This window comes from Leptopilina boulardi, unplaced genomic scaffold (assembly GCF_019393585.1).
Source record: "Leptopilina boulardi isolate dan_hultmark-lab unplaced genomic scaffold, ZJU_Lbou_2.1 LbouV2_341, whole genome shotgun sequence".
Classification (NCBI taxonomy): Eukaryota; Metazoa; Arthropoda; class Insecta; order Hymenoptera; family Figitidae; genus Leptopilina; species Leptopilina boulardi.
In genome coordinates this window covers 5,940,181-5,956,620 of record NW_026137909.1, presented here as the reverse complement: position 1 = coordinate 5,956,620, position 16,440 = coordinate 5,940,181, and the positions used below count along the sequence as shown (strand labels likewise).

The window sequence follows — 16,440 nt, the reverse complement described above, 5'->3', positions numbered from 1 at the left end:
ATCAGTGATTACAGTGCACTATTAAAATTAATTTTCGTATTTTTACAGTGATTTCAGTTTTTGTGTTAAAGAAGTTATGAACTGGGCAAGAAAAATATATTGTATTGTATTCTTTTTCTTTGTTATTGTAATAAATTTTCGTTCAAAATGTTATGTTATTAAATTACAAAAAATTAGCACGCGTGCACAAGGGCGCGGCCCGGTCTCGTTCATTAGAAAAATAAGGGTGTATCTATTTTTACGTTGACAATTTTGAGTATCGAAAAATATATCATGGGAAAGATAATTTCAAGTAGATTCATCAATATTAAAAGATTGAATAGTTTTGCTAATTGTTTTTCTATGGATTTCCTTTTGATAGAGATACATAAATTTATCCAATAGGATAGTAAACAGTGCGTTTAAGGAGATATTTTGCTCTTCTGCTTTATTTTCTGCATTGAAAATAGTAGTTCCCCAATCTCCAATCTTTTGAAAAATTAAATACTTCAAAGGGTAATGTAAATAGGTGTTAATTTAATTACAAAATCCTACTTCCATAAAACTTTAATTTCAACTTGGAGAGAAAGGTAGAAGTTCGCTGATTACAAATGTAAAAGTTATTAACGCATTTTTAATGGTTCTCCCGTAATAGTTAACTTTGTTTAAAGTATTTTAAATCACAATAAATTAATTTCATGTAAAAGAAATAATTTAAAAAAATAAATACTTCCAATTCGTGTAAAACGATACACATACGAATGAAAGTCCACTAAATTATTTATATTCACATATTGCGAAATATATCTATTCAGATCATTAAAAATTACTAAATCTTAACAAAAACTTTAATTCCAAATCTAGTTTAGCAATAAATTTTTTTCAAAATTGTTCACATTCAGCAGTTTTTTTTTATTTTATATTTAAATTACAAAACCAGAGAAAAATTTAATTTTGTTTATTTCACTTTCAACTTTTTATTATTCAGTTTTACGCTACATTCTTTATAACTTATTACATACATTTTTCACATTTATATTGCCGACACTTAATACGAGGCCACCTGCCTTGGAGTCGTTCTAATTTTTAATTTTTTATATACTCCGTGAAATGAAATTTTTTTCTTTTTAAATTGCACACGTTATGTGTTCCATAAAAAAAAGAGGAAAAATATGTATACAATTTCTAATAATACTTATATAAAAAAGTAGAAGGACAGGAATTTTTTTTTGAATTTGTTGCAAGTTGATTAAATAAATTGTACAGTAAATTCCATATCATATAATTGAATAAAATGTTGTTCTAAAAAAAAATTTTATATAAATATTTACACAATAAGTGAATTAGTATACAAACTGATCACTTTAATTTTACATATAAATTTTATTTAATTTGCCTTATATTTTCACTCATTATTTTTCAATTTCACTTGTGTTTATATTTCATTTAAAATTCTATTTTATGTGCCAATATTTTTAACAGTGATAATTTTCATATTTATATTGTACTGTCTGCTTTTTGTGTTTACATAGCAAAAATTCGTTTCGTGATTTTCTCATTACACTGACGAGCTTGTATTTGACACTCTTCATTATTCACGATTCGTTTATCATTAAAATGTTCATTTTTCAATTTTTTCTCCCGTCCATTTTGTAATATCAGGATTTAAAAAAAAAATATCCGGCCATTTCAAAATATTCTCTCGAAATGCAGAGGTGATTACTAATTTTCAGACAAATTAGTGAAAAGAGTTTTTCATAAAAAAAAGTTGTTTAAAAACATTTTTTTTTAATAGAAAGCATTTTTCATTGTTCGAAACTTTATAATTGATAAAATCACAAGTATCACTTTTGAAAAATCCAATATTTTTCAATAAATTTTTTTTAACTGATATATAATATCCGTTTTTAAAATTATAAAAAAAGTTTTTAATTGAGTCACAATTTATATTCGAGTTGGAAAAAAAAATTTCATTCATATATTGGAACATTGAATCAATCTTAAAGTATAGATATATATGAATTTATTGTCAAAAGAATATATATGAATTGAAGTTAATAGCTTTTAAAAAGCATTTTGGTTATAAAAATAAAGCCATTAAATCATATGTCAAAGTTTATCTCTCCAAAGGGAAAACTAAAGCAGATGCTATGCCAGTTGCACTGCAAGTTAAATTGAGAAGATGTCAATCTACACAACTGGCACGTATGATCGATTGGTTTACACATGCAGGCTATGATAATTCAATGCACTCTTGATGTGCCACTGTTCGTGCAGATAAGATTGCTATGATTTAATGTTATGATAATATTGACTGATGACAACAGTTTGTACAATATATATATATATGTTCTACCTTTGCAATATTACCATATAACTTGAACTGTAATTTTATTTCTCCTACTTATATCAAATACAGGAAAAGGAAAAATAAAAAATGGAATTATATAGAAACATGAGGATTATTGCATAATTCTTAATATTTAATAGTTGTAAAATTATACGAGTAAAAATATATTATAAAATCACTTTATGGAATAAAATACGGATTTTGAATCAGAATGTAAGTTGGAAATACCCTGTTTTTAATCTGGGAAATAGTAAATAAAAATTTAGTTTTAATTTTGATTCAAATTAACTTAAAGCACGCAGTCGATTTGTCCGCTGCCTTATAGATTGTTTCTATGTGTCCGTACGCCAGGCATCGGTGACACCAAAACGACCATCAACCTTTTTTTTTTATTAAGCAACACATAAAGCTAATCTTTTTGCGTCCCAATTTCTCCAGCCTGTCCGCTTCCTCTGGGTCAGTAACTACAACTGCTAGCTTCATTCCTCGTCAATTGGGTCTTAGGACCGTCACTTTTCTGCTTCTTGGCTTCTAGAAGATTTTAGCCAAGCAGTCTGTTGGATCTCTTCTTTCTGGGTAAGTCAATCCAGGTCGCGGATCTCCAGTGTGAGCTGTCGAACCTTCCCTAAGCTTCCAATCGCTTTGATGACCTAAGCAGTGAATGCCTCCTTATTGGAGTCTCCTCCGATTTTGATGAGGAAATCTCCTTTTCTTGTATCCCTTGCACCTAAGACCTACTTGTAGCTAACGTCCGGATTCACTTCCCTCCGAAACTTGCTCAGTACGTCAGATCTCCAATGTGACCTGTCGATCCACGATCTACACCTTTCCCATGCTTCCAACCACTTTGGTAACCTCAACAATGAATGCCTCCTTATTGGAGTCTCTTCCGATTTTGATCAGGATATCTCCCTTTCTTGTAGGCCTTGTACCCTCGACCTACATGTTACAAACCCTGTGACCTGCGTCCGGATTCACTTCCCTTCGAAGTTTGCTCAGTACGTCGGCATACGTTGTTCCTGTTGCGACTCGGATCTCCATTGTAGATCTAATCGTTGCTTTCTTCTTACTGGTTTGCTTAGGATTCGGTGTTACCGTCACCTTCGGAATCTTTTTGACAAGAAGTGCTTCCTCTTGCTTCTTCTTTGTCTCTCCTCGGCGTCAGTCCTTTCTGTACTGCCAGAGCATTTTCTTCGTTTCTAGGCCTCTATGATTAATCACCAAATCCGTTTCTCATGAATACACTCTCTTCCAATCTTCCTGATTCACCTCCGTATAGCCTATAGTGCCACCAAGGTTGCTATCTCCATTATCATCTAGGGCGTCCTTTTACTTCACCTCACTGATAAGATCCTAAAGAGTCTTAAGTTTGTCCTTAATAGTCATTTTGACATTCTTCTGGACTTTGCAAGACTTTACCATCTTCGATCTTCTAAAGACACTCAGCTTCCTCCCGCCAAAGCTTTAAATACTTCCCGCGTTCCTCTTCGATTGTCTCATTGTCTAGGTCAGACTAAATCAAACTTCCTATACTGCTGACATCAGAAACACTTGAAACGCTTCCTAGGCGATAAAAAAATAACCTCATTCGAATTTAATGACAATTTTTATCTCTCTGATCAGTAGTTATATATATTATACTAGCACAAGGCAGCCAAAATTTTGTTTAATTCTGTGAGAAGTAAAGCAATTCCTACTTACATTCTGTTATATCAAAGAGTTAAATTAAAATTCATTTAAAGAGTAGAATTAATGTTTATATCCTCGATATACTGGAAAATTCGTCTGTCATCGTTGAGGTCAATCGAACTAAGCTAAACCTAAAATTCTCAAATAATTACAATTTAAACTAGACTCTCAATTAAACTTGAATTTAATTAAGAATAGACCAAACAACCGTGTTTCAACTAAATAATTTGCACTCGCCGGTTTTGCTCAGTTATGCAGGTCGTGAAGAGAGGAATGAGTTTAGGACAAATATTCAAATGTTTACAGGCTAAATAAACAATTCACTCAGAATAAATGCAGAAACAATAAATTAGAGTAGGTCTTTTATAAAATAACTCTTGTGGAGTAGTTCTTAATTAATAAAATTAATAATAAAGTTAATGAAATTTTTATAAAAATTTACCTCTAACCAAAGTCTGTAAATACAAAATAATTAATTAATATAATTATATTATTATATTTAAATTAATTTTTATAATTAATAAATAATATTAGAAATTATAATTTATTTAATGAAAATTTAATCGATCTATCTCTGAAAATTCCCTTCTAGATAATTAATTTCAACTCAATTAATTATATCTGAAACTTATTAATTATTGGAGTACAGGAAACTATTTACGGTCAATCTTCGAAATTATATTGTCAATTAACTTATTGTTAATTTACAAGGAAATTTTTTTCAAAATTATTTCGAAACTGCATTTTGTTGGTTCCCTTTTCTAAATTTACTTTCTGTACTTTTTTTTAATAAATTATTTTTAAAGTGGTTGAAATTTTTTATAATTTTAATACAATTTGAAGGAAACAATCAATATCAATTTGAAATATTTTAAATTGATTTTTTACAATTCATTTAATAATCTCTAATTATATGCCTTCGGAATATTTCCTCTATATTTTCTATCAAAAATTTTTCATTGCGTCTAATTTGGATATATCCAATAACATTTAATTTGTATTGATAAGGACAGAGTGACTTTTGTCTCTATTAATACGTTTCTAACGCTCTCCGAGAACAATGCCATTGTATTACTGTCAATCATTTTCCAATAATGAAAATTTTAAATTATTAAATTCTTTAATAATTCAAAAATCAGTAATGTTGAAATAAAATCAATTTTACAATTAATTTTAAATTAATTTTACAATTAATTTTAAATTAATTTTAAATTAATTTTTATATTAATAGACACTAAAGTTAGTGGTATTATAATTATTATTAATAAATTAATTATAATTAATAAAAATATCGTGAAAATAATATATTATAGATTAATCTGTTAGAAAATAATTTTGGAAATCAATAAACTTGTTTGTGATTTATAATTTAATAATGTAACTATTAATTGTAACTAGAGCTCTACAATAGTTATCTAAAATTTAATTTTAGAATTGTAACTATGTTACACACTTGAAAATATTATCTAAAAATTTTAACTGCTTATGTCTATTTAAATTTTAGAGAAATAATTGATAGCAATAGAAGACTAAATGAAACAAAATTTTCCACATAATTCTAAATAACGTGTACAGATAATCATTTGCTTAACCTCTGTTTGGCAATTTCTTGGGTGAAACTGCCGTTGCAGTTGTTTAGCTTTGGTTTGATTAATTTATAACGATTATTCTAACATTCACCTCAATTTAATTACAACTAATTATTTGGGGTAGAGTTTAGAAGCAAACTTTTAAGAGCAGTATAGGAAGTACATATCTTTGTGTGGCGTTATACTAGTGAAACCTATAATTGAGTTTGACTCTGTCTTATGGTCTTATTGAGGGTCAGTTGACTATGATCGAGTGTGTTCAAAATAGATTCTTGCATTTTGTGGCTATACCTTTTAATTATCGCAAACATGATTTTACAAAATTGAAATAAATTACTCCTTTCCTATATGCTAAAGACTCTTGTTTACAGTGTAGCATGAATTTAACAAGGAGTTATTCTCCAAAAAATTAATAATTAGTGGTCACAAATTTGACTTAACAGATTTAATTTTTATGTACTTTGACGTTAAATAAGAAATTAATTTTTGGTTAAATTAGCTTCCGCTGGAACTTGATCTTGATAACTTTTATCAACAGGTTATGAAGAGAAGCAAATCTGTTAATATCAACTAAGTCTTATCGGAGACTTTTGTAATCTGATAACCTAAATTAATTGTTAAATTGATTACCAAAATCATCAATTGTTAAAGCTAATTTCGTAATTTGTAGCAAAAAGTAAATTTTTATTTTCTGTAGCAATTTATTTTCAAATTTTCTATCTTACGAATACATTGGTATCAATTTAAAATGGAATTCTACTTTTATAGTCTCTTACACTTCATCTTACATATAAAACAGTTTCGCATTGAAAATATGGAAGTAATAAATAGTCGTCGCTATGGAAGCATTTGACAATTGTATTTGTGTATTGTTACAGGAAATAGAACATTGTTACTACCATGGCACTGTGAGGGATTACCCAGGTGCCAGTGCGGCTTTTCATACATGCAACGGAGTCAGCGGGGTAATACACTTAGGCAACGAGACTTTTGTCATACATCCTTTTTACGGAGGAGATTTGTCGGTCAGTTTATTTGTTCCTAATTATCAGATAATAAATTATTTTTCTTTTGATAACTTAAAAATTACAAAAAGTTACTATATATTTGTTAATCGTTACAGATTACATTTGTCAATTATTATTATTAAAGGAGACGAATGACGCATGTTTGTGATTGATGAAGCGAATAATTTTTTTGAGAATGAAACAAACTTAATGCATGCTCTTTAGTGTTGTGTGTAACAAAATTATAATTTTGGCGGTGGAAATTTCGTTTGAGAGTTGCCTTAACAAGTTTAGCGAAGCTGCATCACATTCTTGGGATGATTTTATCGAGCCAAAAGTTGTAACCGAGTTTCACGTTCCGATGAGTATCATCGTTTATAACAATAATTGTTCTTGTTACTTTGTAACTTGGTAAAACTATGATAAAACCTAATTCTCAGCTAAGAAGGATTTAATGAAATTTTCATTAATTTAAAAATTATACAAATCTTTGATAAATTATCAATTGAATTAGCTTTCGCAAACAAATGACTGTATTTTTTTTTTATTTTAATATGCAATTAAGTACGTTAAAAGAGAACTGAAAAATAACAATATAGTGCAGAGAGGTAAAAGAAGTTGGATGTTTTAATTTCAGTACAATTTGCAGTAAAAGGGAAAAGCAAAAAAGGAACAGTTGTAAAAGCTCGTAGACTGTTAATGGCTAAAATCCCGGATACAAAGAATTACGATTCTTGGTAAGACAGCAACATCCGAACTTGTGTAAACTCTTGGTTTTTAGAAAGGGTCTCCGAAACGAAGTGTTTACCGCCCGTTTTGTAATTAGAAGAGACCATTGCTTGCATTCTTTCGCCAGAAAAGTGCACACAATGGCCAATAGAGTAGAAAATAATATGTAAAAGCAGAAAATAAATGCAATTCTATTTTTAATTTTCGTTTCAACAATACCGAATAAATTAATTCTAACATACCAAATTCTTCAGCTAAATATTTTCGATTCTTAAATTTTAAGTATTTTATATTTTTTTTCTGAATCGTGTACTACATACTAAACTCTCTTTTAGCAGAAACATCCTCACGTCATATTTGAAGCAAAAACAAAAGCTAGCAAAGGCTGCGCCAATTCGGGCAATCTTGAGTGGCTTGTGAAAAACCGCAGGCAGAAACATGTGGGCCTGACGGAACCGATTTTCAATCGCTTCAAAAGAGACGTTCGTGAAGCTGAGAAATTCATCGAAACTGCCATCGTTATCGACAAAGCCATGGTAAAAAAAAAATCTGTCTCATTCCATCAACCATTTTATATATCTCGAGTGACCGTTTCAAATCGGATTAACTTTTCCTGCCATCCCACACTTTTTCAATTTGCCTTATAGAGTATAACATTAAATTCATTGTGACAGATTTCATCTTTGAGCCACGGATAAGTCTACTTTCTTATCCAGAGAGGACTTACATAAAAAAAAAAAATTCAAACTTTTTTCAATTATGAAAAATTGACACTGAATTATGTGAAATTGATAAATAAATTTTAAATTTTTCGTTGAAAAAAAAAACTGATCATTCAAGATTGTTTTTAAAAGTTTTTGAACACGAATAATTTTCATTTATTAGAAGTTTATTTGAAATATCAATTTGGCTTTTTTTTATGAAATTGAGATGAAAAATTTTTTTACATCTAGACAAAATGTAAAAATCAGAACATGAAAGAATCGTGTGCAATGAAATACTTGATTTTGAATGAAGCATTTTTCTTGCATCTACGCTTTTCGCGTTCAATTCTATTATATCATAGAAAAGGTGATGGAAATGTTCGTAATTCAAAAACATCTCAATATCGTACCATCTTTATTTCGACAGTCACCATAAAGAATTCCCAGTTTTCTTTTGCAAAAAAAAAATTGTCTCTCTCTCGTTTTCTTTTATGACGTGGGTTTATTTCAAATAACTCCTTCAACTTTCAGTTCGATAAACGAAACGGTAGCTCTAGAGCTGAGGTCGTCCACGATATTATTCAAATTGCCAATATTGCCGATTTGGTAAGTCAATTTTCATATTTATTATATTGAAATGTTATTAATTCTTTTAATTTATTTTCTTATATATAAATTATATTAGTATATATGTATTTTAAATTATTGTTACGTAACTCATATGTAACATCACCTCGGTGAATCGCAATGGAAAATAGAAGATGATATATTATCTTATTATGATCTCTATATACTTCTGGATAGGCCATGAGTGGAACCTGGGATATATTAAAAACCTGGATATTGTTTTACAATCAATAAATATATGAATTAATTAAATATGTTGGTCCAAAATTAAAAAAGTTATGAACATTTTTAAAAAAAATCTAGTCAGGGTTGGACACTTTTTGAAAATCGAAACCCATTATTGGTAAAAACGTAAAATAACATTTGTAATGTTTTTCATGTTTATCTTTACTTATTGTTTACAAATTGTAAAGCTTCATGAGTTTAAAAAAGGAATAAACTCAAATTACAAAAAATAACGCTTTATTGTTCCAAATAACTCAATGAAATGATGAACAAAATTTATACAATTTAAGTATTATTTTTCTAATATCTTTGGCACAATTTTGCACTGTAATATCAATAAAATAAAATTTATTTGTATATTTATTTATAAATTGTGTCAAATTCATAATATGGGTGTCCAACCCTAACTAGAAGCATCATTTTCGAATTGTGCTAACCATAACCAGACATGTGTCGCGATTCGATTTTTCACTTTTTTTCTTCTTAAATTATGTACCCTACAATACATTCAATAAGCTTACCTTGCCGAATTCTTGCTTTTTTTACACAATTTTTAGGTTTATTCACAAGTCAAACAAAACTTTTTTTGTCTCTTCGATTGCACCGAAGTCACAGGAGACACTACTTTTGATTCTCCAAAAATGTAATGCCACAAAAAGTTAGGTTACACTACTAGAAGATTCGTCACGTACGCACACAGGTGGCGCTAGTGTTCTTATTTAAAAAAAGCCATGTGTCCAACCCTGACACTATTCCCCTACCTATACTACAATTCAAGATGGCCGCTATGTCGCACGTTCCTCGTCCATAGAATTATCCAAAGGTATATAGAGATCCTCTCCTTCCATCGTTCAATTCACCGGGGTGTGTAAAATTTTCACAATAAGAACATTTTTTAATAGATCCGGTCTGTTCAAATCGGAAGAATTAAAATTATTGTAATCTTAGGTAGAAAAACGATTTGATTTTCATATTAAATTTATATAAATTTAATTTCCGCAAATTGCAATTTTTTAAAGGAAAGTGATTTTTTTTACCTGCTTTCTTATAAATAGTTTATTTAAAGATTGCGTGTAGCTGTCTTGGAATGTAAATGACGTATGTCTGTTACAGTACTTCCGTACATTGAACACTAGAGTATCAGTAGTATACATCGAAACATGGCAAGGCGGTAACCGAGCGAGTATCGATAAAACCATGGATATTGGTCGTGCCTTGCTGGGCTTCAACGATTACAATATGCGACACATGTATACTGTTAGCTCCGATACAACTCAGCTGCTCACGTAAGTCAACCAAAGGCTATTATCAATTATTGCCAACGTTACTACATGAAATACTGATGCAACGTCAGTCTAGAGAAATATCGATATATATATATCCATTTTGATGATTTACAATCACATCTATAATTTCGATAATAATAAAAAAGCAATAAAAATACAATAGTTGTATTTTTTATCAAGAAAACTTATTCGAGTGTGTGTCCTCAATTGAGGAGCCTCAATTGCTTTGGATGTTTTTTTTGATATTTTTTTAGTGATAGAATAAATACATTTCATTTCTTTAAAATTCTTCAATTTCTTAATTCTTTATAATTTCTCAGTTTCTTGATATTTACATTTCACTAAATTTGCATCTATTTAAATTTACCTTCACAAACAAGTTTAAATTGTAAATATACAGAACAAACATGCCCGCTTGTTACCAACAAGACAAAAACGACTTGCTGTGCTCTAATTGCCAAGCATACTATATTTGGATCCTTTATCATCATATACAGCAAAAGAATATGTTACAAATTAAAGTGCAGTTACGTAATTTGTCTATGTAACAGTTCAATTTTTTCTTTTTTAAATACGTTACAACGCACGGGACTCTAAAGAAAAATCCACAAAAACAATTTTCTAAATGATTTAACCTAAATTCAAAATCATGGGATATGCGCTCTACTGTTATAACAAAAAAAATTAATAATTGTAATTATTTAAAATTCAATTTAATAACAATTTTTGAATTCAATAAATACTTGTTCTTGGAACTTATAACTTTTTCTAAATCTATTTCTTGATTTAAATTAATCAGGACAATTAAATTAAAAGCATAATTAAAGACGACCGGTACATTACTATCGATGATTGGGATCATGACGGAAAAACGATTTATTGGGAATTAGAATGAAATTTTAAAAAATACTAATTTTATAATAATTCAACTGAGGAGCAAATTTTCAAAACGTGATAAATCCATATTTTCTTATTTCGAGAAATTTAAACAAATGACTTTTCTCACATAACCACTGCAGTTACTTTTAAAATATAAAATTTGTAATAGTTTAATTCTATAACAATGTCGCTATTTATTAATTATCACTTTAAATTTTAGAAAAAGTTAAATAATGGCAGAAGGCCAAAAGACAAGATTTATATTTTATTTATTCAATTATACTTTAATAATAATGAGATCGATTCTGAAGAAAACGACTCCTAATTAATTTATTGGGACTCGACGTCCATTTGACGACGACGATGAAGCCTCGTCTCATTTTTATAATTTTAATTATTTTACACGAAAAAGAATAGAAAACAACTTGACTCTACGAACACCAGGATGAGAATGAGAGTAAAATGGCTGACGAATCAAACTCGAAAGCGTCGCTAAACAGCGGCCTCTCTTCTTGGTGTCATTGAGATCAATTAATATTCAATAATATAATACCCGCGATCGATAATCGATACGCAGTCGTCGGTAATGCAGATCTCTACACTATCCGATGTTAAATTGATTGATGCGAAAAGTCCATAGGAAATTGTCAGCTATTATTGATTTGACAGATTGTCAACAAAACAGCAATTTCGTCTTCTTGGTATTCTTGAATATTCGGAACTCTCATCCTAATATATAAACCAGAAAGCTCATCCCTTGATGACTTCTAATTAATTTCAATGATAGATAGTGATGTCCTCAACGTCTTTATGACCCAGCAAGAATCCTCAATGCCTCGCGAGAATTTTTCATAACAGAACGAAAGGACAAATCAGAATCGAATTTATTCATTACGAGTCGACTATTAATCTGACGACTTTAGCAAGTTGGTTTGTTAATACGTGAATTTATTATTTAAACAAAAAGAAGTGAGTATCATAAAAAGAATTTTTATAATTTATAACATTTTACAGCCATTATGAATGGATTCTCACCCTAATGTCATTTATTTACAAAATCTATTATAATTTATTATTTTGAAATAATTTATACGCGATAAAATGCCGCGTTACAATATGTACTACTGGAACAGGCACTGCCTATCTGTGGCTGTAAGAGGAAAACGATCGCGATATCTTGCTCATTGAAACCTGTCAATTATCGAAATAAAATATAAAATGTTCACAAGGAATAATTTTTTCCAATCAAACATTAATTGTTTCATTTTGCAATTACATATTAGTTCATTAATTTCTTCTCCATTATTCGACTTAATTATTCAACATAATTAATTTTATGGTATACAATAATATTTCACTAATAACGATATACCAAAGTCAACAAAATAATCCAATAATTCTTTGTGCGATGCATGCTGGGAAATATATATTTAGTTAACGTGGCTTTGTTTTACAAAAACAACCAGAGAACTTGAACCGATAACTCCTCCGAGAGCGATTTCGTCAACGAATTTGAATCCCATGATTATGTTTTTTCGTTGAAAAAGTAATTTAAAAGCCCATAATCAATATGTATATTGGTGCATACAGATAGGCTTTGAATAGACAGGATGCGTAGTTTGGGTGATTTTTTTTTCTTTTTTTTTTTTTTAGAAAAAAGGCATTACCATGAACGAGAAAAAGCTTTAAATCATTCAATCGCATTCGAATCGCGGGGGATTGTCAATAACGTATCGCAATCGATTGTGATTCGCGGAACAGTTGATTAATGCGGTCAATTCGGGTCAGCCGGTGACCAGTGTTCCACTCCGGAAAGCAGAATGGACATCTTCCTCATCCTTCTCGATCATTTAACGCGAAACGGTAGAAATACGAGTTCGTCTCTCCAATCGAGAGAGAAAGGTAATTTATAAGCGTTCCAATGTTGAGCCAGTACTGACACGAGATTTGGATTAGCGCTGGTAACATGACTTTCAAGAGAAAACAACAGTCCGTTTCTCAATGAGACGGAAACAACAATCGTTGTCCAATAAGCCATCAGAATTAATCTGGGGAATTTAAAATCGTACAACAAAATTGAAAAAAAGGAAATATTCCGAAATATTTGGATAATCAATTAATAATAATTATTATTATTATGTCTTGATGATTTTCGTCTTTCCCAAGTTCCAAATGACCTAAATTATGTCAGTATTAGAACCATTTTTTTAACTGGACTTTGAAAATTTATTGTCCACAATTCGAATAATATTGTCGCCTCAGCTGCTTTCCGCTAAATTATCTCGATACTTAATCAAATTCGTTCCTCGGACCCTTCCAATCTGGCGAGCCGACGGGGTTAGATAAACCTTCAGTGGAGCTCTGCTTAAGCTCTTATTAGAATATTAATAACGTTTCGTTACCACCGGAGTGTAGATTTCATTCCCCTCCGGGGTCACCAACCCTGGAACTCACCTAGTTTTAGAAATTCCTCTCTAATTATATAAAAGAACCGGATAATATAAAAAAATTCCAAGAACTTTTTTTTACATCTTACGAATTTTTATTGAACATCTCTTAAAAAATTCTCTTTAATAACATTCCTTTTTTCACCCACGCGAAGGCTGAATGTAGAGATTACAAATATGTTTCTCTACCATTACATTTTCTATATATAGGTAAAATCAAGCAGAGACACTGCCTGCAAGGATAATAAAAAAAATGGCATTAATATCTCTTAAAGTAATCTAATGATTTTTGTTTAATTGATTTTGCTTCATTTTTATCCAATTCCAAAAGTTGATAGTATGTAACAGGTTACAACTTGTAGATGCTTTTCATCGCGTCATTGCAAAAACTGGGTCGAAGGTTTTTTGAAAAAAAAAATCGTATCGACTTAAACTTCGTGGCTTAGGGATCAGAATAAGTCCAAGTTTCATGAAAGTTTACGCCTCCGCGGAGAGTCAGATATGCCTTCTAGAATTTTGTCATTAAAGTTGGTCTTCTCAAAGTCTGGAAGTCCGACTGTTGGTCGGGTTGAGTAAGGGTGGGAAGAAAGGGGCTAAAATACAGAGAGAGAGAGAGATCTCATTACGATATGCATTGTGGACTTCTGGTAACCGAGAAGACGGAATTCAGAAGCTCTTGTTCCTTCTGCGTTTGCGATATCGATATCGCGAAAATTCGTTTTGTACACATTCTCAATATTCCCTAACAGAAACAAATAACAATTAATACCAATATTATTTAAAAAATATGATAATTTGGTAAATATATTAGTTGGATGAGAATTTTACCAAGGGGTTACACCACTGTAGGAGGCTGAAATTTAACGTTTGTTTTGCTGTTCTTCGAAGATGGTTTTTATTGGAGGGGCTCCATTGCACGCACCATGAATTTTTTTTAATTTATTACCTTAAAGTACGTGTCTAGAACTTTAATTGACAATAAAAAAAAATTTTATAATGTAAAATGAAATTAATTTACATTTCTTATAAGATTGTCTAGTTCCCAATCGAAGGATTGAAAAAAAATGCATTTTACAATGAGTCGTCAATTCCTAGACCATATAGCAATTCTTCTCTTCCGAAAAGGAGGATAAAAGGGAAATCCCCTATTGCCACGGAGAAAAAAGAATTGTTGTGGTTACTAAAAATTAAGTCCACACAACAATTCCGGATTGTCAATATAGAACCAGCAGTTCTATTTGTTTTTGGGAATTGTTTGATGAACAAAGAAAATTTTTATGGAACAGTTGAAATAACAAAACTAAATTGTTAAATAGGCAATACAATTTGTTGTATTAACAAAGCTTTGATCCGTCTAATACAATTTGTTCAGTTTCTTCGCCTTCTAAAATAATCGATAGCAGATTTCCGTAGGCCATATCACCAGTTTCATTTGCATTAAAATCTGTGGAACATGCAGCTTCTTAATCAAATACTTTGACCTGAAATCAAAAAATTATTTTCAGTTGCAATTTGTTGTTAAATAATATTTAATATACATTTTGTATTTTTTAAGATGAAGTTATGTTCAATAGTAACCGTGTATGTATAACCCTTTGCGGCATAGTGACACTCCTGAGTGTCACCTTTTTTCTTGCACTTTTTTGAATACTTCAGCCACTATTTTACACATTTCAATAACAAAATATATTTAAAATGTATTTTAGAATATCTTCCTATATTACAAAAAGATATCTCCGCCGACGCTGTTTCAAGAATTTTTGACCTAGGAGGGGGGAGTCCCCCCTCATAAATTTGGAGGTTATGTTCGTTTCATGGCTCTGAATATAGCCGCAAGTCCCTCCTCTCATTTCCCCTCCTCCGCCAAAATGGACTAAATTTTAAGGTTATGTTCGTCTCAAGACTCTGAATATAGCCGCAAGTCCCCCCCCTCCCCGCCAGAAATGACCTAAATTTTGAGGTTATGTTCGTTTCAAGGCTCTGAATATAGCCGCAAGTCCCCCCTCCCTCCTCTCATTTCCCCTCCTCCGCCAAAAATGACCTAAATTTTGAGGTTATGTTTGTTTTAAGACCCTAATAAAGCAGTAAGTCCTTCCCCCTTCCCTCATCTCTCTCTGTATTTCCCGCCAAAAATGACATAAATTTTAAGGTTACGAAAATTTCAAGACTTTCAATATAGCCCCAAGTGGAGGTGGAGTTCCCGCCAAAAATGACTTGAATTTAAAGGTTATGTTCGTTTCAAGACTTTTTAATAATTTATTGGTTTTTAGTCAATTTCATTGAAATTATTTTTAAAAATAATTTCTTAATGTCGATTTTTATTTATTTAATTATTTAATTATTATTAATTTAATTAATTTATTAATTAAAATTTAATAATTTTAATTTTAATAATATTTATTCAGATTTCAATGAATTTGTAATAATAATTCTTTGAAATAGGTGGTTCATTTGGAAAAATAAGATCAATGGAAAATTAAAAAAAAATGATTAAAACAGGGGGGTTGGCGCGCAAAGCGCGCAGGGTGGCGTAGCCCCTCTAGTCTATTACAATATAACTACATTAAAAAAGTTTTTGTCATAAATAAAATAAATGTTATAAACAAATTAAGTTTAAAAATAGCGTTTTTTTACAATAAATGTAATTGTGACTAAACAACAATAGGAAATAACCTAACAATAATGTCTATAAAGTTTTCGGGGTCGCTGATTACGAATCTGGCATCAGATTTTCAAAAATTAAAATGGCGGATGACAAAATGAAAAATTGATCAGATTTCCTTAAAACTTGTAACTCGTGGGTTTTTGGGGGCGCTGATTATGAATATGACGTTATATTTTCAAAATTCAAAATGGCGGATCCAATATGGCGGATGCCAAAATTAAAAATTGATCGAATTTCCTTGAAACTTGTAACTCGTGGGTTTCT

At 30.3% G+C, this 16,440-nt stretch overlaps 1 protein-coding gene across 12 annotated transcripts in view; it reads left to right on the top strand.

Moving 5' to 3' along the window:
- LOC127285826 (disintegrin and metalloproteinase domain-containing protein 11) overlaps window positions 1–16,440 on the top strand; it is a 173,284-nt gene that overhangs the window by 105,904 nt on the left and 50,940 nt on the right. For 8 of the 12 annotated variants that reach the window (XM_051312022.1, XM_051312023.1, XM_051312019.1 and 5 more), the window contains exons 7-10: window positions 6,486–6,632; window positions 7,679–7,879; window positions 8,579–8,653; window positions 10,013–10,185. In XM_051312022.1, coding sequence (XP_051167979.1) covers window positions 6,486–6,632; window positions 7,679–7,879; window positions 8,579–8,653; window positions 10,013–10,185 — 596 coding nt within the window. The remainder of the gene's footprint in view (window positions 1–6,485; window positions 6,633–7,678; window positions 7,880–8,578; window positions 8,654–10,012; window positions 10,186–16,440) is intronic. The other 4 variants (XM_051312025.1, XM_051312026.1, XM_051312017.1 and 1 more) reach the window with 1 other exon arrangement.